The following is a 25,088-nucleotide window of genomic DNA, read 5'->3' as shown; positions in this document are numbered from 1 at the left end:
CAGCCACAGCGCACAGGCGCCCCAGACCCCCCAGGGCAGACTCAATGGGTAGACCACCGCGCCCAAGCACAGCACAAATGTCCATTCCATCAGAAGATTTATGGGGCTCAGCACTCCCCGACACCGCTGGTTGAAGCAAGCCCCGTCTGCACCGGTCCCGGGGGAGGGCCGCCCCCACCACGGCCAGCAAGGCACCCCACTGCACCGGATGCACGTCCACACCTCCCACGGCTCTGAAAAGTTCCTGCGGGCAGCCACTCAGTATATGTCCTACTTTCACTCACCGCCGCCCAGCCGCGGCGACGATCCGCGGCTCCAGACATAGTAGAGCGGTCGACCTCCCCACCGCTCCGTCACCAGCAGGCGCGCCGCCCACTTAGCGCCGCAGCCGCCGAGGCTTCCAACGCAAAACCGCCGCACCTTTCCCAAGAGGGGAGCCCCACGACAAGCTCCACAGTCCAGCCGACCAGGAAGTAATAGTATAACACAGCTTATCCCGCTGTGCCTTCCAAGCTCGTGGAACTCGCCACCCGCAGCCAGCAAGGGGACACGGCACACCACGTACCGAGCAGGCCCGCACCTCCCCCGCTCTTCCTCAGGGAGGATCGGCACCACTTCTCCGTGCCAATTCTCTGCTCCGCCGGCACTGAATGCTCCCAGGAGAGCTTCCACCGAGGCCGGATGCGTTCCTTCGTCAGGCGCTGCAGCTCACGCGCAAATATCAACACAAGGAGCGCTGGATACCATGCCGGATTTAAATGGGGCTGGAGAGCATCACGGGCCTGCGGCCATATGTAATGGCTGGACTTTGGTATTTGTGAAAAACCGAATTTTCGGTTATAAGACAATAAAAAAAAAAAATGTTTTCATGACTTCAGCCTGGCAGTGGTACAGCCTTTGAAATTCGTGGAGTTTACGACTTCTGTCTGTTCTTCTTCTTGTTTCCAGGGCCTGGCAAATCTTCAATAACATTCCTTTTTGGTCAGTTCCTTCCTCCAGGAGAGGTCTGGGAGATGGAAATAGTAGACTGGGCAAAACAGATGCTCTGTTCAAGCTGAACCCCCATTATTTTTTTATTATCCTAATCCCAACATACACTGATGCAATCCATAAAAATGCCCCCTTAGAATTAATTGCAATTTCAGCCTTCCTTTGACCTTATTGCAGGGCAGTCGTTATCTTAATGGCTGAGCCTCACAGGAATTTCAACTCCTTGACAAAGCCTGGGATCTGTTTGCACATCTCAATGCTAGGGGAGGTGAATTGGAACAGCTATGAGTTCAGACATATAGCTGGCACTTGCTTCAAGTTGGTTTCTGCCAATTGCCACTTTTAAAGTTACATTTTTCTGTGCCTCTAGATTTTACATTTTCACCAAAAACACAGCAGTTTATCTATTTATTAAGAGTTCCTGGATTTTTTCTTGTACTTAAGATGTTTATCTCGGGCCTTGTCACTGTAATTTGATGTGAGGTGACTTGAAAATATTGCACCCTTTCCTTGCAAATATGTTTTTCAAACGCTTTGTGCAGGCCACAGTTTACACGTTTGCTTTTAACTTGGCGCCTTGATATGCCTCTTTACTTGAATTATATTTCCCTACACTCTTAAGAGCATAGCCTTTCTTCGGCCCACGTTACCACAAAAAGCGTAGGAGGTATACCTCTTGACTGTCCCTGTTTTACCTTTATGGTTGTGTTGTGTTTTGGTTTGTAGAAGTATGTGGGCTGAGTGGGACATTTTACCCATACTCATCCTTGTACCCCTGCGGAGCACAATCCAATTCGTCACAGCATCACTAGAAGAACATCGTCTGAGAAAACTATATCTCACAGGAGGCTACGTAATCTCGCAGACCGTTCCAAACCTCCCATAAAGTCTCACGGGGTGTCCTCAACAGCCATTTTGAGACATGAGACTATACAAGGCCATTTCCAGTTTGCATGAGCACTCATTGTTCATGGTTTTCAACATTTACACTGCTCCTGCTTTCCAGAGCCTGCCTTTAATTACATAAGGATTCCAGAGTTTTGCTTGACTTCACTCTACCTCTTCTTCTAAAATCTCTACTCCTTGAACGTTAATGACCTGAAAAAAGAGAAGATGAGTTAAGTCAAGATGCCCATCACTGCATGACGCACCGTTTCGGGATATACAATACTTGCATGCTTTCCATGGGCTAATTTCATATATCTATGAATGTTAAACAGCAGTGGCTTTTGGATTCCTACTTACCACATGAGCTGACCCTTTCCATGAATGGAATCCTACCTCCAAAGACAGACATTTGGTGACAGGATTCTCAAAGGAGAAACATAACTAATCTTGGTGCACATAAGACTAATGCATGAAACATAACATTTTGGTGCAAGAACTTTAAAAGCCAGAGTGAGCTTGACGGTGTTGGCAAAAGAGTGATGTCAACTCTTTGGGCATGCTTCATCTCCATCTTTACCAAGAGATGAATTATGGTTCACTAGTGTGCACAGGTGTATGGTGATACCTTGGGGAAAGTCTGTTGGGGTATACAGGCAAGGAAGGGGCACTCACAACTCGTGTCTTTATTTCAGGTGCCAACTAAGAACAAGAAATTCAGGAGATAGAAAGTACGCACATCCACCAATGCAAAGATTTACGAGTTCCAACCAACCCCATCATATCTTCTAGCTAGTTTTATCAATGTGAGAACAGACCATTTGGACAGGTTTCATCTACCCACTGAAATAAAAGTTTAAAGCAAGTTTTTAAATCTAAACTGCCTTTGTTGCAGAGAGTCAATTGTGAAGTTTGTTCCAGCCTCTCAGAGTGGTTTCCTGTTATGCTTTTATGTTCAGATGATATCCACATGTGACATACGAAATATTAAATGTATCCTCCCTTATCGCTGGAGAAAGAAATGCACAAGGACCCAAGATGTTATTTTCCTTGAGGGAAGATTTCTTTTGTCAATTCCAATTTGGTATGGGTGTGTGGGCTAGGTCCTTCTAGTTCTCGGTAGCTCTGTTGTCAGTCTTCTTTTCTTTGCTCAGTTGTGACTGTTCACAACTTCCTTTGTGAGAGTTAAGGGACGGATTTCGTACAAATTGACCTATTTTCAGGTTCTGCAGCCTTTGGCCTTCAGTTTTCAAGCTAAAATATTCACATTTCATATAATGGGGTTGAGAGTGCTCCCCCATCAAAAGTAGGCAGTGTTTTCCTGGGGTGAAGGTTGCAACTGGTTGTGAATCCCCTCAACTCTCCATATCTACAGATACATTTCTGTTAGTTTTAGAGTAAGCCTGTTCCCATTATCCCAGTCAACATCAGTGATGTTTAATTTGGGATTAGAAGTAGTAATATGGTTCTTGTCCATATTCCGGGAGGAATCTATTTGAGTTTGCAGCAGAATATTTGCAGTACCATGTATGACACAAAACTACATGTATTTTCTCAACCGTGACATTATGTGGTATTGCGTTAGAAAAAAACTTCAGCCACCCTTTTTTGTTGTTTTTAATAAACATACCTGTGGACAGGTTCTAACCCATGCAAGGGGTAGTCATTTTTTCACTTGTTTTTATTTTTAACAAAATCCTGCCCCCTTTGTGCCCCAGGATGGCCGCTATGTGTTCTGGTCTGTCCCTGGGTGACAAGAATCCCCAGGGTTTCTCACCATATTTTGTGTTGTGCTGTTGCTACTGTCAAGACAAATTTGACTAAATTGGGTTAGCTAAACTGGCTTTCAGAATCCTAGGCAAGTCTCTTGTCATAATCAACCAAGCATGTCACCAAGCCCCCCTGTGTCGTCTGTAAATCCAGGTTTAATTTTCCCACCAACCCCCTCTTCCTGCCTTTGGTTCGCTTCTTCAAGTCCTACCTCAATGCCAGACTTGGAACCATGCCTTCTCTATTGCACCTGCCGCTTCTGGAATTTCCTACCTTGTTTTTAGAAAGGCTATTATGAAGAACCCTCGCAACCACCTTGTCTCTGTGAACCCATGACTTTGCTCTTGCCTCTCTTATCCATTATTCAGTCTTCCCCTACTGCACTGGTCCTATCACCAGCAGACTACATTTCTGCACTGTGCACATTTTCAAACAAATATTGCTGACCCTTGATTATTTGAAATTAAGAGGCACACGCACCATCTCTTCTATGTACACATTTTAAGTAAATAATTTCACAATCCAGAGAGAGGAAAACATCCCATTATACTTTAAGAGGTAGAACTGAGATTTTGTGTTTCCCAAAAGCAGAAAAGCCAGTCCATATCTAGGGTTATTGGATCATCTGCATTTATATAAAAGGGTAATTACTACTTTAGTTGTAATTTCTGTTAGTATACTAGATCATCCATTGACAGGTCTGTTCAGTATTATTTTGTTGGTGACAAAATTGGATTTCTCCCACTATCTAGTTGGACCCAATGGCAGGGACTCTATAGGAGGTTGTATTTCCTGTGTGAGAATGTGTTCAATTGTCTTTTATTCTTAGTTCTTTTCTTTTTATGGTTGTCTGCCTCTGGGTTCTCTTCACAGTTCGGCTTTATTGTACTAGATTGAGTGTAAAGAATACTGGAATAAGGTGGTTCAATCCTTTCTGTCTTACTTTGTTTATCCCTACTGGATGATGGTACTGATGGAATGGTAATTGAAGGGGCAATATTGTATGGGGTGTTTGTAGTCTTTATAGCACTTCTGTTTGGGGTTAAGAGGTGGGGTTATAACAGGTGGATGATCTCCGTTTCCTCTTGTTTCCTTCTCTTGTGCTGCCATTAACTCCTCTAATTTCTCGGGACAGAACTCCATGATATGACCCAAATTCCCACAGAATAAACAAAACTCTGAGCAGGAGGGATATGGCTCATCTAAGCGGATGATATGAAACCCAGGGAGTAATTTTCTCCCTGCCTGCTTCAGTTTGGAATCAGATGTTGGGCTGTCCTGTAGGGTCTCCTGATCCATCATTTGTGCTATTTGGACGAGGGGGATAGCAACCGGTTCAGGTGAAAGAGGTGGTCAGTTGGATGGTAATTTATTGGGGTCCCCTAGGGCCTTGTCCCTGCAAAGAGGTTCCCCTAGGACTGAGATTCCCCCTTTTCCTTCCACCAACCTCAGGCTCAGTCATTTAGGGGTGCCTTAATAAAAGGTATTAAGGAAACCAAGGGTATATGATGATTGAGATCTTTCTCGTTGGATTCGGGAATTCTAACCTCAGAGTGTTCAAGATTCTTGCTAGTCTCAGGTTCTACTAACTGAGAAGAGGAACGTTCTAAAGAGGTCAAAGGATTGGAAGGTTTGATTGTATCCAAAAAAGAGGCATCCATGGCCTGTTTATAGTTAATTTTCTCTGTCGAGGGATACAAAATAATTTCTGGGGCTTTGTTCCCTCCTTGCTCTCCCTAAGTCTTCCCAGTTGGTGGCTCCCATAAGACCTTGTATATTAGATTTCCCATTTTTGTGCCTCTCTTGATTTTCACTCGGGTTAAAGAGAAATTTAAGAAAACAAATGTAATGTCCTCTCTGCGGGAGAGAATGGGTAACATGTGTAACTTTCCCTCTCTGCACAAGGTAGGATATAGAGAGACTAGTTGGTGGGGGTGTATTCACAATTTCAAACAGTCACTTTCTCTCTTCCATGCACTAGATAATCTTCGGGGCAGAAGAGGTTATAGCCGTTGCCCTCTGCAACCTTCCTAACAGGTAGAATAGCTTGAGGGGTTAGTGTTTGGAAAAAAAACAATCATGGAATGTGACTGAGTGAACGATTCTTGGTTTCCTTCTATAGGTCCTAGCCCACTGGTAGACAACACAACCTGTCTAGATCTTTCTCTTAGTTTTTATTTTTATTTTTTATTTTTATTTATGCAATTGGCTCTTTAACAAGCCCTAAGCAATAAAGAATGATAAACAGTTAAAAATCATTAATTTCATGTTATAAAACCACATTGCACAGATAAAATTTGACAATACATTTTTTACTATTCATAAATATCAAATCATCCTTATTCATCTTAAAATGAGTCCAAGTGTAAGCCTTTCAATCAAAAAAGCTCACTATTTCAACCCCATCCATGCAAATACAAGGGCCTCAGTAACAGAACTACCAACCCCATTCAGGTTTGTTTTAACTTGATCGTATTCCAAATGGAGTAGGCTGCCGAAATCATGACCACTGATTCTGCCGTCAATAGTGTATTCCAAAATTAATCTAAATGTATGTGGTCAATGCAGCTAACCATTGCGCTATAACCCTTAACATAACATGCCATGAGGGATGGGCAGGCCGATAAAAAGTGACGGCTTGTTTCCATTGTCTGATTACAAAAACGGCACACCATCTTCTCATTTGGTATCCCACTCATTGTTCACCCTAAATTCTTCAGTGGGGAGGATATTCAATCTTAGATATAGTACAAATTGTTTGAGAACTGGGGGGCAGAGTTTAGTCAAATAAGTTTGAGGGGTTCTCGGCGTATAGCCTTGTGAGGCGAAGACTCTGTACCTTTTCTTTTCAGTCATCTTTCTTTTAGTACAAGGTTTAGGTGATTAGAGCCTAGATTGGTCTCTGGGGTTTAGGATTCACCGTTGGGAGAGGTGATGTTACTCCACTCTTCCCCTCTTGGCTTAACGATAGCAACTGATGGACTTAATGCTCTCTGATTTCGATTTTCCAAATTAAAGGTTCCCCAACTTGTATCGGTTGATCCACATCCCATTCCTGCCTGTTAGGGAGAATTCTCAAAAATGTGCCAATTCCTCCCACCTTAGAGCCCTTCAGCTCTTTTGCTAAAGTTTGGGACTTTGAACTTTTCAATTCAATGTGTTTTCTGTGTTTGTTCCTTTTGGTTGCGGAGTCTAACACACTCCATAGGCATCATCGTTTACAATTGTGTCACAAAGCACCTTCAGTGCAGTGCCACAGGAAGTCTTCCAGATTTCCCAAGGTTTATATACCTTCTTTGGGATCAACTACTGTTTCCCAGATCAGTGGAGTGAAATTGACTTCACTTAGTCCTGTAAAGTCCTAGACCCAGCACACCCTATCTTACAATAGAGTGCTGGAGGGGTCACTTAGTATCCCCTGTGTCTAGTTACCCATGCAGCATATGTTACCCTTTCCTCTCAGAATAGCTGGTGGCAGTTGTTTTTGTATGAACTACCATGATTTACCCCAACCACGAACTGTTTGCAGCTCCGGTAATGTTAAATCGCGGGAGCTGGAATACCTGAACTATATTAGACACAAACTTGATAAAAGGTAACTATGGGAAGACAGAACGCGCACTTACTATGAATGGAATATAAACAAGATAAAATGGATTACTTTACAAAAGGTTTATTAAACTGTAATGTTGAAATTACTCGAACATTCTGATAGCAATAGAGACTGAATACAAAATTATGATATTTACCCGCAGGGATCGGACCCTTAAAAGTGGTTTAGCCCTAACAACGTTTGCTACTTTAACAACGCTGCAAAGGTAACGTAGAACATCAGTAACACACATTTCCATATGAAAGTGATATGGATTGATATTTTACTACTCTGTGCATTCTGGTAATTTGACCCTTACAATTCGTTTTTTGTCTTTTGTTCTGTTACTCTTAATCTCCAAAAACCACCCTCCAATCCGACCTTTCTCCAACCCCAAATCTCTGTGTTTTTTAGTTTTTTTTAGTTTTTTCATTTTGATTTCTACTTTTGTTCCTCTTATTTATTGTAATGACTGTCATGTGATTACTTATGATAGTACTATTAGCCCTGATTTGAAGAAGGCTTTCAGTAGCCGAAACACGTGTCATCACTATAGGCATAAATTAAAACTTGAGTAACGCAACTGGATAAGTCTGGCGCATTGCTTGCACTCTGAGTATGTGGACAAAATACTATTTGTAAGGTGGTTGAGCAGACTCTTTTCCCGCCTAACTCAGATAAGACGCGACAGAATGTATGGATTAATAGCAACTCAAAAGCAGTAGGACTAACAAAATCAAGTGTCGCCTGACCGACTAGCCTCTCAAAAGTAGTCCAAGTCTACATATATCACTCCAAGTATGGGCTACTCAGTCTAGGCGCAGTTGTGACCACACGGCCCACCCATCACGGGGGACACAACCGATAACCCTTGGCACTTCATAATGTTCACTGGTTTTCATTGGGCTACTTTGCCACCAAATGTTTCCTTTCTGCACCTGTGACATTAGCTCATATGCACTCTGGTTTCTTCTTGGCAGTCTCTTGACTCTGCCAATACATATATTTCTCACACTTCACTTCGCTGTGTTTACTCCTTGTTATGACCTTACTTTCACACTAACCAATAGTGCTTCTTGTTTGCCTTTCATGTGTTTAACTAATTCTAATGACTGGTCTTCCCTTGGCTTTTCACGTTCACATTGTTCATAAATGCTTTTTCCTTAATTTCTCTCGGTTTGTTAATGCACATCACTTTCTCTCCATTCGTGTAATATTTTTATTTCACTTGTGCATAACTTTTCTTTAGTTCGCTATTCAATACTTGTATTTCTCTCAACACTTAACAATGTCTATCGGGTCTCCAGACCCCTTCATTACATGCATTCATTTGTTTGTCCTATTTCTTTGGCTCAGATTAAGCCCCCGGACGCCCCGGTACGAGTGTTCTCTCCCAGCCACTCATCGGTATGCAGCAGCTCCTCTGGGTGCTTGCACAATCCTCTTCTGCTTTCGCCTGTGCCCCTCTTTCACAGCAGGAGCACTGGCGAGCCGCTGTTGCCTCTTCTTGGTGTTCGTGCTACCTCCTGCAGTGAGGTGGAAGCTTCTGTGCCCCCCCGCCCCCACTTCAGCTGGGGACACACGGCTCGGAGCCCTGCAAGGCTCTGGACTCTCTAGCTACTTTCTCCACCCTCGGAATCCATCCCGCTCTCCTGCAGCCGCCAGCGTCCTTTTCACCGGCTTCTCATCTCCAGCCTTCTCCATGGCGTCCTGGCTTCCCAAGCGGTTCCCTTCTCTCACGTGGGTTCTCCTCCCTTTTATATTCACCTGTAGCCTCTTAAGGGGTTGCAGGTGCAAGTCCTTTGCCTGGCTCCAACTTACTATAGCACTGGAACATGCCTGACTTTGAAAATTGTGTTGTACAGTCCTCTTCCTCGTCCCAGTACCAAAGTGGTGTGTATATAGGTGTAAGTGTGCATCACTCCCAGTCGCATCTTCCTCGTCCCAGTCTTAAAGGGACCTGAATTAGATATATGTGGAATATGTGACAGTGGGGTAGAGTGGTAATAATCTATAAAGCTTGTGGAAGGTTGGGATTTGTTTTGCTTATTTCTTTATCTACCCAGAAGAGGTGATTATGGGTCTGGTCTGCGCATAAGATGTTCTGCTTCTTTTTCTTTTCCCTGTTGCTTTATATGGATGCTTTACCTGAGGTTTGTTTGGTAAAGAAGGAAGGGATGGGGTCTGATAATACCCTATAAAAGGCTTCATGGACTGAGATTCATTGTGGAATGGAAATGGGAGATGCTGTGCCTCACCTAAAGACATCCCTCTTCCATTCCCCCCAAGTCTCCTCCGCCCAGCTGATCCTACCTCGCATATCCGCCCCAGGGTCAGGATCTAGTAGTGATGGCATTTCCCTTGGTACCTGAGAAGAGTCTATTAAGGGGGAAGAAGTGAAGATGCCCTCAGATTCCTCACACAGTTTACAGTTTTTCCTTAAATAGACCCAGCAACATTTTGCCCTTTATTCTAGAATGCTACCACTGGCTTAGGGTAGTGGTTTGTTAATCTCAGAGTAAATAAGGACCATTTCAGTTCCATCATGCAGCTTGTTTTGTATTTTTTTGCTTTGTCAATGTAATAACATCTTTAACATCTTAAATATTTTATTTCTCACACAGAATCACTAATCTGGTGCTACGAAACAATAAAATAGATGACGAAGCAGCCAGTTTGATTGGAGAAACGCTTTCGAACGTGAAAATTACCAACAAGGCTTTGGTGTCTCTAAATCTGAGCTATAATCACATTGGTGATAAAGGAGCTGGCTCCATTGCTGAGGTATATACACAAATATGTATAGGATACTTAACAGATAACCCAGTATTATGGTTCAGTAATTCCATTGCAAGATTTAGCTGTCATATAGGCTGAATGCACAGTGTTTTATAAATGCCATGCAACCCCCAAGAGGACATTATTGGGCCGCTACCCATTATGTATTTTCAATATTACGTGTTAAAATAAATAATGGCTTGACATTGGGTGATGAGGCGAATATGGACTTGTCGAATCCAGCTTGCTAAACATACATAGCTAAATCCACAGGCTACCGACTGGCCCGCGGAGCAAACATGGGATAAACGAATAAGTAGTCCACTTTCTAGATCCATTATTCACTGTGTGGAGCCAGGAAGAGGACAAGGGTGCGCTGGACGAGCAGGTAAGAAGATTGAGGGAGGGAGAGTAGCAAGGGACTAGACTTGGGGCCATTGAGTGGTGTTAGAGGATCTGGGGGTTGTGTTGGGAGATTATGGTCGGCAGCATCGGGTGGGCTTGGTCTGAGAGCAGGTGCATGCAGGACAGTGTGGTAATTCTGGTCCCTTGGTTCCCTCTTCTCCCCCTCCTTTTGGACTCTCCTCACCTGAGCTGCTGGAATCGTTGTCGGTAGTCTGTAAGTGCCGCCTGGTTAAGTAGTCCTTCTCTTTTCTTGGGTGGATGTGCTTGTCACGGAAGGAAGCCACAGTGACTGCTAGGGAACAGCAGTCCTGCGGCTCCCTTTCCGGAATCAAGCCGGAGGAAGGGAAAAACCCAATGGGGAAGAAAAAACCCTTCGTATTACGTGGAATCTCCTCCTCACTCTTCGTAGATAAGAGATTGTGGCCAAATCGAAAGGCAATGGTGCTGGTAGGTGTAAGCACGGATCCCTGGAAAGAAGCGATGAGCAGGAATACAGCTGCCAGACAGGAACGCCCAGAGGACAACCGGCAAGGGTGTGGTAGAGCCGCGGCTCAGAGCGGAACACTGGAACCAGGCAGGTGAGAGAAAGAAAAGATGACAAACCCGGAAACCGGTGACAAGCAGAATGAACAGAAAGCAGAGAAATCCGAGGAGAGGGAAGGAGAGGCGGGTCAGGCCGGGAAGGAAACGAGACCCGGGTAAGCACAAAAAAACCTCCGGAAGGCAGCGAAAGAAAGACAGGAGCGAGGGAAGGAAAGCTTCGCAAGAGCGACAAAGACAGGGAACTAGGAAGAGAGGCTGGGCAGTAACAGGAACAGAGCGCCAAGCCTCAGGAGCGAAAAACCCAGAAGCGGAAACATCCGACTGGGGTTGCAACGCGGTGTCTGCCGGGGAGAGGAGGTCTTTAAGCTCCCGGCGGGCACCGCCTCTGAAAGACGGAGTCGCACACCATGACCATAGAAAGGGTACTAAAAAAACACTGCCCCTGTGCCGCCACCCACAATGCAGAAGAAACCGGCAATCCTGGCGGCGGCGGCGGATGACAGTATGCCCCCCCTAGTGCGTGGAACACCGGGCTTCCCTGGATGCAAGCGATGGAACTTGGCAAGTAACCGAGGGGCATGAACCTGAGAAGCCGATTCCCAAGAGTCCTCGGACTCAGGGTAACCCTTCCAAGACAAGAGGTATTCCAGACGGCCTCAGTAAAACCTAGAGTCCCGAATGGTTGAAACCTCATTTCTGATGTTTGTTAATCTGCTTAGAATCACATGCTGTGCATAGGTCCGACATCCAGTGGTCACTGCGGAGTATTGCATTTTGTTTTTTGTAGTCGAAAAGGGGACGTCGACAAGGCGTGTCTGTAACACTATCCCTATAGTGACGTGCGTTGTACCCACAATCCCTCACGCGTCGAGGTCCCTCAGATTGTTTTTTTCCGCCCAGCTTCTGGTCGCCTTACGCGGAGCTCCTAGAGAGACATTGCAAAATACTTACTACGGACCTCGGTCCTTAATTATACTTATTATATTGTTAAAGATCCCTCCACTCGACGTTAGCTGTGAAGCTGTTTCTCCGCCGAGCAAGTTTTCGACGGAGGGGAAGAGACGGAGGGGATCCTTCGGCGCTGCCGAACACGTGGCCTGGCCTCGCCGGCCAACATACAGTAGGGAGAGTGGGGGTTCGAACTTTTATCTTCTCTTTGAGAATGTCTTTCTTTCTCCCCTATCCTTCCCTTGGGGTTGTTATCACCAGTTATTATTGCCTCAGCTATGGAGAGGACACCTTTTAAGTTTTGCCCACGCTGTAGGGGCAAATACACTTGGAAGGATAAACACAAGCTCTGTTATCGTTGCTTGCCCCTCGATCATAAGGAGGACAGCTGCGCGGCCTGTAAGCTCTTGAAACCAAGAACTCTTAAAGAACGAAAAGTTAAGAGGTGGGCGGACTATGCTATGTCGAAGTCAGTTTCCTCACCCGCCGCCGCTGTTACAGAAAGTGACGAGGAGGGTGATAACTCGACGTCCGTTACGGAAGTCATTAACCCCCAGAAGGAGCGCTCGCGCTCCTCGACGTCCGTCCCCGGCCCCGACGGGCTCGGCTCACGCCCTGCTTATGGGGATGAACACCCCGGCGACAAGGACGCACATAGACCCCATAGGCCTAAGCACACAACCCACGGCTCTTCTTCGTCGAAGACGAAGGATCCATCAGCGCCGAAGGGGACGCAGGGCACTCCGGCGTCTACCTCAGACCGTAAGGGTCTCAAGCCCCACCCGCAAACGCAGCCGCGACCAGCGATTGGGCCTTCATCAAACACGGGCGCTACCTCAAAATCATCCGACGTAACGCTCCATAGAGCGGCCGTCGAGAAACAACGCGTAACGCAGGCAACGTCGACACCAGAACCCTCTACTGACGAACTCGTTGTCGAGAGCCTGGCGAGAATTGTTTCCGAAGACAAACGTAAGCGGACGACGAAACAGACGTCGAATACTGCACAAAAAACTATAGAAACGCTGAAAAAGCACAAGAGTAGCCAGGAACTGCCCCCTTCATCTACGGACACTTCTGAACTACCGGAGGGCTTTTCTGAGGGCGACGGAAACCTTTCTTCGACGTTGTGGGAGCGTTCTAAGCGTTTGGAAGGTGAAAACACTGATTTCCCCCCTCTAGACTATTCAGGGGTCCCCCATGAGACCCTTGAAAGACTCCATTCGTGTATGGAGAAATTGGAAAGGTTTTTGGGAAGCCAAAACCCACCCACACACAAAAGACCAAGAGAATGGCCCCAGGATGACCCTAGGGTCAAGATCCCTAGGCTGTTTCCCCTTTCTACAGACATATATGACCTCACTGAAGAGGAGCGATACCTCCAGGAAGATGAGGAGGGTTTGGGTGGAGAGGAAGAACATGAGGAAGAGGGGTTTGAAGAAGATCCTTACACTAGTGCAGGAGTTTTTGAAGAAGATACAGCTACCTCGCAGCCCTGGCAATCCCCATCAGTGCAGCCTTGGCAATCCCCATCAGTGCACTCAGACCCTGATGCCTTTCACCCTTCTCCCCCCAAGGATTCACCTATTGGAAACACCTCTCCCATAGATGACCAACCTTCACTTAATGCACTATTGCGCAAGGCAGCAGCGCATTTTGAAATAGACACAGGGGAAACTCTTCCTGACATAGACTTTGTAGAAAGAGTTAGTAAAGAAAAAGCCCCTGTTAGTCAGTCTATTCCGCTCCTGGCTTCTATAAAAAGAAGAATAACTCCTTCCCTTTCCAATCCTGCATTAGTCAGAGGGGTCAACCCTCGGATAGAAAAGCTCTTCAGCCCTTCGTCCTCTGACCCCTTGTACATCAGAGGACATTCCATTCCGGACTCCCTTGTAGTTACTAATACAAGAAAAAGAGCGGGGGTACCACTATCCACTAGTGAGGCACCACCTGACAAAGAGGGCAAGAAGCTCTATGCACTTGGGAAGAGAATTACGACCTCCGCAGCCTTCTCAACTAGGATTGCAAATAACAATTCCCTACTAGCTAGCTACGCAGATGCACAGTGGAGCAAGCTGCGCAGCGAAGCAGAGGACGCACCTGAACCCCTGCATTCACGCCTGTTCAGTGGTCGAAGTGTATGAATAGAAGTAGTGGAGCTATGTTCCCTGCTGGCCTGGCCCTGCTCCCCACAAGCCCCATTGCCACAACCCCTCCCACACACAATACACCCCTCAAAACACTTGCACCTGATGTTTAAGGGAACTTTCAGTGCAGTGCACTGAAAGTGAAGGTTTCAACTTCTTCCTACACTTTTATTTTAAAAGAAAACCATTCCGGAACGGTTTCTTTTTAAAATAAAAGTATAGGAGCTGTACAAGGTAATTTAAAAAAGTATAGGAGCACCGCTCCCGACCGCTCCCGCTCACTTCGACCACTGCGCCTGTTAGATACCATCTCAGAGGGAACTCTTGTAAACCAGGGCATCGTAAAGAACTCCTTAGATGCCGCAGAGACGGCTGGCCGTTCCCTGGTTCAGGGAATACTTCTCAAACGCCATGTCTGGCTGCGCAATTCGGGATTTAAGCCGGAAACCCAGGCTTCCCTGATAAATAAGCCCATAGAACAAACACATCTGTTTGGGAAAGCAGTTGATGAGGCCCTAGAACATGCGAAGAAAGAGTTTGATACCATCAAGACTCTTGACCAAATTTCTAGGCCCCCTAACAGACGCGGCTATGGCAATAGACGCTCCTTTCGTGGCCAATGCCAGCAAAACCAACAGCAATTTTACTCTGCTACCAACTGGCCCTCTAACCATGGTAACAACCAGTTCAGTCAAAGAGGCCAACGCCGTGGCAAAGGAAGAGGTCGCGGCTCCAGCCCCAAAGGTTCCACGCCCAATACCAACAAATGACCCGAACATTCGGGTCCCCTCCCATGCATCACCGGTCGGGGGCCGGCTAACATCGTTCCTATCAGCATGGGAGGGAATAACTTCAGACCGCTGGGTTTTATCCACCATAGCCCACGGATACTGCATCGAATTCAACGATTCCCCGAAGTACAGACCCCCACGGAACCGACGCATGACACCGGAACACCTCACCATTCTTCTTCAAGAAGTAGAAGAGCTACTGAAAAAAGAAGCTATAGAGGCTGTCCCCCTATCTCAGGTAACAGGAGGTATTTATTCACTTTACTTCCTTGTACCCAAAAAGGACTTAACCATGCGCCCTGTATTAGATCTGCGCCCAGCGAACAAGTTTGTCAAACCCCAAAAGTTTCGTATGGTGACCTTGCAGGAAGTAATCCCACTGTTATCACAAGGGGATTACATGACAACACTAGACATGAAAGATGCATACTTTCATATTTTAATGTTGCCAGCGCACAGAAAATACCTCAGGTTCAAGATAGAGAACAAGCACTACCAGTTCAGAGTACTACCCTTCGGGATAGCATCTGCACCAAGGGTATTCACGAAAGTACTGGCAGTGGCAGCGGCCCACCTACGCAGGTTATCCATCCCGGTTTACCCTTACCTCGACGACTGGCTCATAACAGGGGATTCTTACGAAACATGCTTCTCCAATACCCAAAAGACCGTAGACCTTTTGTCCCAACTGGGCTTCTCCATCAACGAAAAGAAGTCCAGCTTAGACCCCAGCCAAATCAAACAATTCCTAGGGGCTCTAATTCGAACAAAGGACGGCCTCGTCTTCCCCTCCAACGAGAGGGTCCAAAACATGCTGTTTCAGATCCCCCATTATGTGGCAGGTCGAGAGGTGACGGTACGCAAAGCAATGCGCTTGCTAGGGATGATGGCATCATGTATTTATTTGGTACCTCACGCGTGCCTGCGCATGCGCCCAATGCAAGAGTGGCTCTACAGCCAGTGGTGTCAGGCCAGCGGACAATGGGACGATCTAGTGGTGGTCTCGCAGGCCCTGGTTCTCTCGCTACGGTGGTGGACAAAAGAAAACCTGTTATTAGGGAAAACTTTTGCCACACCCGCAGTGGAAGCCACTCTAACCACAGACGCATCCCTTACAGGATGGGGGGCTCACCTATCCCATCAGACTGCTCACGGAGCGTGGACTCCGAGCTTAGCATCCAAGCATATAAACCTGCTGGAACTACTAGCGGTGTTCAAAGCACTGAAAGCCTTTCAGGAACACCTACAAGGAAAGACAGTGATGGTCCTCACAGACAGCACCACAGCCATGTACTACCTCAACAAGCAAGGGGGCACTCACTCTCCAGGACTGTCTAAGCTGTCCCAGAATATATGGAAGTGGGCTCTCAAACACAACATGTTTCTACTATCACAACATGTACCAGGGGAACTCAATCTGCTAGCAGACAAACTCAGCAGAGACTTCCCCCTACCCGAAGAGTACGAATGGCAATTGCACGAAGACATCGTCTTAGACGTCTTCACGCAATGGGGGTTCCCGGAAATAGACCTGTTCGCAACTCTGGAGAACTCACAATGCCAAAGTTACGCCTCCAGGTACCCCCAGAACCAGTCCAAGGGGATCGGTCAGTCGATTCAATGGTCAGGGAAATTTGTTTACCGCTTTCCCCCGACTCCCCTTCTCAACAAAGTGGTACACAAGATGCACCAGGAACAGGTTACCATGATACTAGTGGCCCCAATGTGGGCCCGGCAGCCATGGTTCGCTCACTTGATGGAGATGTCCCTATCTCCCCCAGTGAAACTTCCCTGCCCGTACAACATGCTTTCACAGGACAAGGGCAGGACACTGCACCCATGCCCTCAGACCATGAACTTAGCAGCCTGGCTCCTGAGATCATAGAATTCGGACATTTACAACTCCCGCAGAGATGTATGGACATCCTCAGGGAAGCCAGAAAACCTAATACTCGCCACTGCTATTCTAGCAAGTGGAAAAGATTTGTCATCTGGTGTAGGGGAAGAAACATCAACCCTGTTGACTGCTCTCCCACACAAATTGCTCTGTACCTGACCCATTTACTGGACTCGGGTCTAGTATTCAATTCTATTAAAGTCCACCTAGCGGCACTTTCTGCATACACCACTTCCCAACTTAAAGTGTCGTGGTGGAAGGTACCAGTTATCAAGGCCTTCATGGAGGGGGTAAAGAGAATACACCCTCCGATAGCTAACCCAGCTCCCGGATGGGACTTAAATGTGGTACTTTCTAGACTCATGGGCCCGCCTTTCGAACCCATGCACAAGGCAACTCTTAAAGACCTCACTCTTAAGACTGCTTTCCTAATAGCTATCACCTCCATTAGGAGAGTAAGTGAACTACAGGCTCTTTCTGTACTAGACCCCTTCGTAACAGTTCACAAGGATAAGGTGGTTCTACGCACACACCCAAGGTTTGCACCAAAATTCATCTCGAAATTTCATGTAAACCAGTCAATAGAACTACCAACGTTCTTTCAAAACCCTTCCAGCTTGGGAGAAAAAAGTCTGCATACACTAGATGTACGCAGAGCTGTCATGTTCTACATGGAAAGAACCAGACCACTGAGAAAGACTAATCAGTTCTTTGTCTCTGTGGCAGCAGGAAGAGAAGGAGATGCAGTTTCAAAGTCCACTATATCTAGATGGATTGTTCAATGCATCATTCTCTGTTACACTCTTGCTAAGAGAGAACTACGCTTCAAGCCAAGAGCACATTCCACTCGAGGCACTGGGGCTTCCATAGCGTTCATTGCAAATGTTCCCCTTGAGTCCATCTGCAAAGCGGCTACCTGGAGTTCTGTGCACACCTTTACAAAACACTACTGTCTAGATGCACACTCGAGATCTGACTCCCAGGTGGGACAGGCAGTATTAAGACATCTTTTCTCTACTGTTCCTTCTCATAACCCACCGCCAACTCCGGGTACTGCTCGCTAGTCTATGCACAGCATGTGATTCTAAGCAGATTAACAAACATCAGAAGACAATGCATTACTTACCGTAAAAGCATTTCTGATGGTTGTATCTGCTTAGATTCACATGCGCCCACCCTTCCTCCCCGCTCGGATGCAAGGAACATAGACATCCTTTTCTATATTTCTCTCTTTTCTGTACTCACTCACGTCTAGAAGGGTCCCTCAGGGCAGAAAAATACAAACAGAGGGACCTCGACGCGTGAGGGATTGTGGGTACAACGCACGTCACTATAGGGATAGTGTTACAGACACGCCTTGTCGACGTCCCCTTTTCGACTACGAAAAACAAAATGCAATACTCTGCAGTGACCACTGGATGTCGGACCTATGCACAGCATGTGAATCTAAGCAGATACAACCATCAGAAATGCTTTTACGGTAAGTAATTCATTGTCATTCTCTCATGTCCTGTTTCGGTAAGGAAGGAAGACGGGGGACAGATCTGTGATGTGGATAAGGAAAGTGTGGCTTGAGAAGAGAGGAATGAAAAACCGGGTGAATGCGATTGAGAGTGGGGGGAAGCCGAAGGCGATAAGCCACCGGATTGACCTTGGATAGAATGGGAAAAGGTCCCAGAAAACGAGGGGATAGCTTAGAAGGACGGGTCCACCTAGGTAAAAACCTGGTGGACAACCACACCCTGTCACCGGCCTCCAGTCAGGACAATCCCTGCGATGTTTGTCCGCTCCCAGTTTAGTACGTCTCCTGCTAGCTTCCAAGCTACGTAAGGAGGTGGCATGAGCTTTGGTTATGTTCCGTAACACCTCTTCTACACCTGGGGAGCGGCTGAAACTGGGTACTATTGGCAGAACAGATCTTGGGTGAACTCCGTATGTACAGTAGAATGGAGAGTAACCAGTGGCAGAATGTTTAGAGTTATTGTAGGAAAACTCAGCTGTGGGGAGCAAAGAGACCCAATTGTCCTGATGTTGAGTGATATAACACCTCAGGTATTGTTCAAGCATAGCATTGAACCATTCGGTCTGGCCGTTGGATTGTGGATGGAACCCAGAGGAAAGAGCTCTTTCGACCCCCAATCGGTTACATAAAGCTGTCCAAAATTTAGAGATGTACTGACTTCCATGATCAGAGATAATCTTATCAGGAAGGCCATGCAATCTAAAGATGTTTCGTTCAAAAACTTCCGCCATTTCTGTGGCTGTTGGGAGACCTGGAAGAGGGGAGAAATGTGCCAGTTTGGAGAAGGAGTCTACCGTAACCATTATGCAAGTACAGGATTCGGACTCCGGAAGATCCACAATGAAGTCTGTAGAGAGAAGTCCCCTGGAGCGGATCGGCAGGTCTGCCTGAGCCAACAGTCCCAGGGGTTTGCATGACTGATATTTAGCCCTGGCACAGATCGGACACGTTTTCACGTATTCCTGAGTCTCTTCTTTGAGAGTAGGCCAGAGAAAAGATCTTGAGATGAGTTCCAAGGTATTGTTCCATCCTCGATGTCCCGTGGTGCGTGAGTTATGGCACCAGTTTAAGATCTTTTTGCGCCAAGGGCCTTCCGGAGCGTACAAGCGCTTCTTATAAAAAAAAACAGCCATCCTTTTCTTGGTAGAGAGAGTTGGGATGTAAGGATAGTTGTGGCAGCTCTTGCATGACTGCTGCTCGTACTTCTTGAAGAAAAGATCCTACCAGGGCTAGGATCCAATCCTTGTGGAACATAGGCTCGGCACTGATCGAGGCCTTCTCTTTGCTTGAGTCCTTGCGTAATAATGCATCCGCCAACCGATTTGTTGTTCCAGGGATGTAAGTGATCTGGAAGTCATATTGAGAGAAGAGGTAGGCCCACCTTGCCTTCCTGGAGTTTGAACATTCATCTCCTGCAAAACCCTCAAATTTTTATGATCAGTCCTGATTAGAAACTGGTGTCGGGCCCCCATGAGTAAATGACGCCATTGCTCGCAAGCAAGTTTCATAGCAAGTAACTCCTTTTCCAGAACTGAATAATTTAGTTGACTGGGAGTGAGAGTCTTGGATAGGTAAGCCACAGGATGCTCCACCCCCTTAACTGCCTGGAGCAACACTGCCCCAATAGCAGTGGCTGAGGCGTCGGTCTCCAAAATAAAGGGTTGCGTCTGGTCCGGATGTTGCAGAAACAGAGCTGAAGAGAAGAGATTTTTGAGATAAGAAAACTCTTCTCCGTTTCGGTGGACCATTGAAACGGGAAAGCGTCCTTTTTTTAGCAGTCTGGTAATGGGATAAACCACCTCCGAGAAATTAGGAATGAACCTCTGGTAATAGTTAGATAGCCCTAGGAATCTCTACACCTCCCGGACAGTAGTAGGAGCAGGCCAGTTGAGAATGGCGTGCACCTCTTCTGATAACACATATCCTAGGTATTGCACAAATGGAACTGCAAATTTGCACTTCTCGGCCTTGACCAACAACTTGTTCTCCTGAAGGCGATTCAAGACCTGAGTAACTTGTAGCACATGTTCTTTCATGTTCGAGGAGAAAACCAAAATGTCATCAAGATAAATGATGACTGAGATTGACAGCATATCTGAGAACATTCTGTTCTATAAATCTTTGGAATGCTGCTGGTGCATTCACTAGTCCGAAAGGCATCACCTTGTACTCGTACAAGCCGAAGGGGGTGCGGAAGGCGGTTTTCCACTCGTCTCCTTTAGCTATCCGAAGCAAATGGTATGCGTTCCCGAGATCGGATTTTGTAAATACCTTTGCTCCCTGCACTGCCTCGATGATGTCAGTTATCAGGGGCATCGGGTACCGGTCCCGTATAGTGACCTTGTTCAGTCCCCGGTAATCGATACAGGGTCTAAGTTCACTGGTGTCCCTCTTCTTGATGAAAAATAAGGGGGCTCCCGCTGAGGACTTAGAAGGCTGAATTAGACCATTCTCCAAGTTGGTATCCAATTACCTACGCAGTACCTGTTACTCTGTCTGCGTGAGGGAAAACATTCTACCAAACGGAACCAGGGCATTCGGTTCCAGATCGATGGTGCAGTCTTCTGGCTGATGAGGCAGCAGCTTGGCATGCAGACTCTCTTGGAAAACTTCTGCAAAGGCAGAACAATAGCTAGGTAGAGCGTGGACCCCAACGTGGTTGTTCGAGAAAATTTTGACCGACTGAAGGTCTTGCCGACTCTCCAAGGGAAGGCAGTTCGTGGCACAATACGAGGAACCAAAGCTCAATTGATTCTCTGTCCAGTTTATCCGGGGGTTGTGCTGAATAATAGGGAAATGTGCGGCCCGGATGATGTCGAACCTCAAGATTTCAGAGTGTTGATAGATTCTCAGAGAAAGATCTTCCGTGGTATGAGTTATGGGACCGGAAGACAATGGGGACCCATCTACTCCTTCACCCTTCTGCCCCTCTTTCCGGGCAATCCGACGTAATCCCTCCCTGTCGGCCCATAATGTGTCAATAAAGTTGCCCGCCGCACCACAATCCAGCAGGGCTAAGGTCTCTACTTGTTTATCCTCCAATTCGAGGACCACCGGAAGTACCATGAGTCTGGAGTCCTCTCGATAATCGGGTGAGGATACTGAGAGGGAGACGTAGGGACGTTGAAAAGAACTTGGAAACCCTCGGACACTCGTCCCTATTTGTGCCGAGGGAGTTTGTTTCCCGATCTCTTACTTGGTAATTCAGTGCAGTCCTTGAGAAGGTGTTGATCTGAACCACAGTACGTGCACAGTCCCTTTTCTCTTCTTCACCTTCTCTCAGCAGCAGACAGAGGGGCTCTGGTGGCGCCAATCTGCATTGGTTCGACTGAAGACGTCGCGGGGGGGCGACCAGAGGGAGATTGCGAAAAGGAGTCTGATGGGAACCCGGAACCTCTTTGCTTGCGGCGCTCCGTCCTCCTCTCCTGGAGTCGATATTCTATATGAAGAGCAGCGGCAAGTAAATCTGAGAAGGTGGGTGAACGGGGAGATCTGGCCAGCTCATCTTTGATCTCTTCCTTCAAACCCCTCCAGAAAATGGCGTACTGTGCTGACTCAGGCCATCCTGCTCCGGCTGCCAATGTCTTGAAAGAAGAGATAAATGACAGGACGTCCAGACTGCCCTGTCTGACATCCAACAAGTCCTCACAGGCTGTAAAGGACAACTCGGGCCGTTCAAAGGTCTGCTTGAGTAGGTTCTGAAACCCCGCAAAATCCTGAAGGATGACATTGCCACTTGTCACCAATGGGGTAGCCCAAGCTAATGCGTTTCCCGTCATGTTGTAAATTAGAAATCCAACCCTGGCCTGATCTGTTGCGAAAGTACGAGGTCTGAAAGTGAAGTATACCGTACAAGCCTCCAAAAACTCCTTCACCTTCTTGGGGGAGCCATCGAATTTTCCTGATGAAAGCGCCATGGGTGGTAGCTCCAGAGGGGAGAGTTCTCTCGCAGATACCATCTGTTTTAGGAGGGCATTCTCTGTCTTCACCCCTTGTAGTTCCTGGGACATTGCCTGAAAATCCTTCCAGAGTTCCTGAACCTGTTCTTCGGCTGACATTCTGATACCCTTTGGCGTTGCAATCTGTGGTAATTCTGGTCCCTTGGTTCCCTCTTCTCCCCCCTCCTTTTGGACTCTCTTCACCTGAGCTGCTGGCATCGTTGTCATTAGTCTGTAAGTGCCGCCTGGTTAAGTAGTCCTTCTCTTTTCTTGGGTGGATGTGCTTGTCACGGAAGGAAGCCACAGTGACCGCTAGGGAACAGCAGTCCTGCGGCTCTCTTTCCGGAATCAAGCCGGAGGAAGGGAAAAACCCAATGGGGAAGAAAAAACCCTTCTTATCACGTGGAATCTCCTCCTCACTCTTCGTAGATAAGAGATTGTGGCCAAATTGAAAGGTGATGGTGCTGGTAGGTGTAAGCACGGATCCCTGGAAGGAAGCGATGAGGAGGAATACAGCTGCCGGATAGGAACAACTAGAGGACAACCGGCGAGGGTGTGGTAGAGCCGCGGCTCCGAGCGGAACACTGGAACCAGGCAGGTGAGAGAAAGAAAAGATAACAAACCCGGAAACCGGTGACAAGCAGAATGAACAGAAAGCAGAGAAAGCCGAGGAGAGGGAAGGAGAGGCGGGTCAGGCCGGGAAGGAAACGAGACCTGGGAAAGCACAAAAAAAAAACAGAAGGCAGCGGAAGAAAGACAGGAGCGAGGGAAGGAAAGCTTTGCAAGAGCGACGAAGACAGGGAACTAGAAAGAGAGGCTGGGCAGTAACAGGAACAGAGCGCCAAGCCTCAGGAGCGAAAAACCCAGAAGCGGAAAACATCCGACTGGGGTTGCAACAAGGTGTCCGCCGGGGAGAGCAGGTCTTTAAGCTCCCGGCGGGCACCGCCTCTGAAAGACGGAGTCGCGCACCATGACAATAGAAAGGGGACTAACACACTGTGCCCCTGTGCCGCCACCCACAATGCGGAAGAAACTGCCAATCCTGGCAGCAGCGGCGGATGACAGACAGAGCCCTCATTTGGCGTAAAGACTTGAAAGGTGAGTGGGGGAGACTGAGGGGAATGGAGAGGGGAACACCTGCCATTAGCAAGGGCAAGAGAGCTAATGGGCACTGCAAGGAATAGGGGTTAGGTGAGCAGGATTTGGAGGTTAGGTGTTTGAAGGTTGGTCATTCGCCAAGATATTATTTGATCAAGTCCCACTACATATATATTATGCCACTATTGTCATTCACAATTGTTATTCACAAGAGCTTGACAGTTATTTTTTTAATACATAGTTTACTTTAGTTTGTATTGCATGTTTTCTTTTTCAGATAGGAAAATAATTATATAAAACAGGAAGTTAAATACTGTTGTATCCTATTTGTTAGTAAGAAAATGGATTTTGCGTATTTAAATTATGTGGTTTAGTTGTAGTTTTACTGAAGGCATTTTGTTGTGTAGAAGTTTGGAGTTTTCACATCTGATATCTGCAGTGAGCAGCTGTCAATGCAAAGCCCAAAATTGTTATACTTTATAATGAAACTAGGCTGCTGATTAAACAAAGGGGCTTGATTATATACTTCACAGCTACTAATTAAACAATGGGGATTGATTACATGTTTTACAGCTGGACTCCACATTGACAGACCGACAATGTGCAAAATGAACAGATTTGTATGCATAGCTGATCACATGCTGTGCTTTCGGTTGTTTGAAGTGCTGTTTTGAATAGGTTAATGTTTTGGGCTTCCAAATCGTTAGTCTTTCAAAGGAATGCTTTAATTAATGTGAATTATAGAACTAACATTACAGGGATGACATCAAGCCTGTCAATAATGGTTTTGAAACCACTGCTGTTTGTTCAGTTAGCATGGTGTGACAAGATCCACTGCCTGGCTCTAAGGAACCCCGTCCAAGTGACTCAGGAGGCCTGTTGCTCCACAGAGCCAGTGGATGATGGGTGCAGGGGACATGTGGGGAGTAACCCCATTTTATCCAGCCATCCCCAACTGAGAGAGCCTTAACCACCCTTTAGGCAGCCCCAAAGTGCCTGCATTAGAAAACACACATTCACCTTCAAGCAGAGGCAGTTTTGTTCACCAAGTGTTACTAGTGTGTGTTCAGATACGGTTGCAGGTCAGCCCGCAACATGTGGGATGCTTTTTCAAAGCATGAAACAGGCATTTGGTGGGCAGAGATTCCCACAGACACAACTTTGCAAGTTCATGACTTCCCAGCTGTGGATTGTATTGTGCAGGAATTCATTTTCGAAAGCATTGTTTCCCCATATAGCATTGGCGCACAACGTGGGAGTGAACGTGAGAGTGCTGTTCGGCTGGTGACTATCATGGAAGGACTCCTATTGGAGAGTCAGTTTGGTCTGATCTTGGTGGGAACCCAAGACCATCAGCTCTGTTTTATTGCCATTAAGGCACATCCAATTGTTGTCCATCCAGGTTCTAATTGTGTTATGTAGTGTCTTCACTTTAGCACTGTCCTGCGTGTAGTTACCACCCAACTCTACCACGAGCTGGGTATCGTCAGCGTAGTTAGTAAAGTATGCACCGATGTTGTCTAAAATTACACAGAGGAACCTTAGATATAAATTAAAAAGAAGCAGTGATAACCTGGCACCTTGAGGAACGCCATAAAAAATGGCGGTTTCAAAGGAGAATTTATCTCCCCAATGCACCTTAGATTTCCTGTCTGTTAGGAAAGATGCCAACCAACAGGTTGCCTCTTTAGAGCAGTTAGCCACCTTCTCTAGTGCGTGTTGAAGCTGTTTGTGGTCCAAAAGATCGAATGCTGCACTTAGGTCGAGGAGAATGAGAAGCCCTG

At 46.7% G+C, this 25,088-nt stretch overlaps 1 protein-coding gene across 3 annotated transcripts in view; it reads left to right on the top strand.

Annotated features, from left to right (window-relative positions):
• The window catches only part of LRRC71 (leucine rich repeat containing 71), a 1,520,862-nt gene that overhangs the window by 740,264 nt on the left and 755,510 nt on the right, over positions 1 to 25,088 (top strand). For all 3 annotated transcript variants that reach the window (XM_069604555.1, XM_069604558.1, XM_069604556.1), the window contains one exon: positions 9,862 to 10,021. In XM_069604555.1, the coding sequence (XP_069460656.1) occupies positions 9,862 to 10,021 (160 nt within the window). The remainder of the gene's footprint in view (positions 1 to 9,861; positions 10,022 to 25,088) is intronic.

Source organism: Ambystoma mexicanum, chromosome 1p (assembly GCF_040938575.1).
Source record: "Ambystoma mexicanum isolate Mex_15411 chromosome 1p, UKY_AmexF1_1, whole genome shotgun sequence".
Lineage (NCBI taxonomy): Eukaryota > Metazoa > Chordata > Amphibia > Caudata > Ambystomatidae > Ambystoma > Ambystoma mexicanum.
The sequence above is the reverse complement of the archived record's forward strand: the minus strand, read 5'-3'. Positions and strand labels throughout refer to the sequence as shown.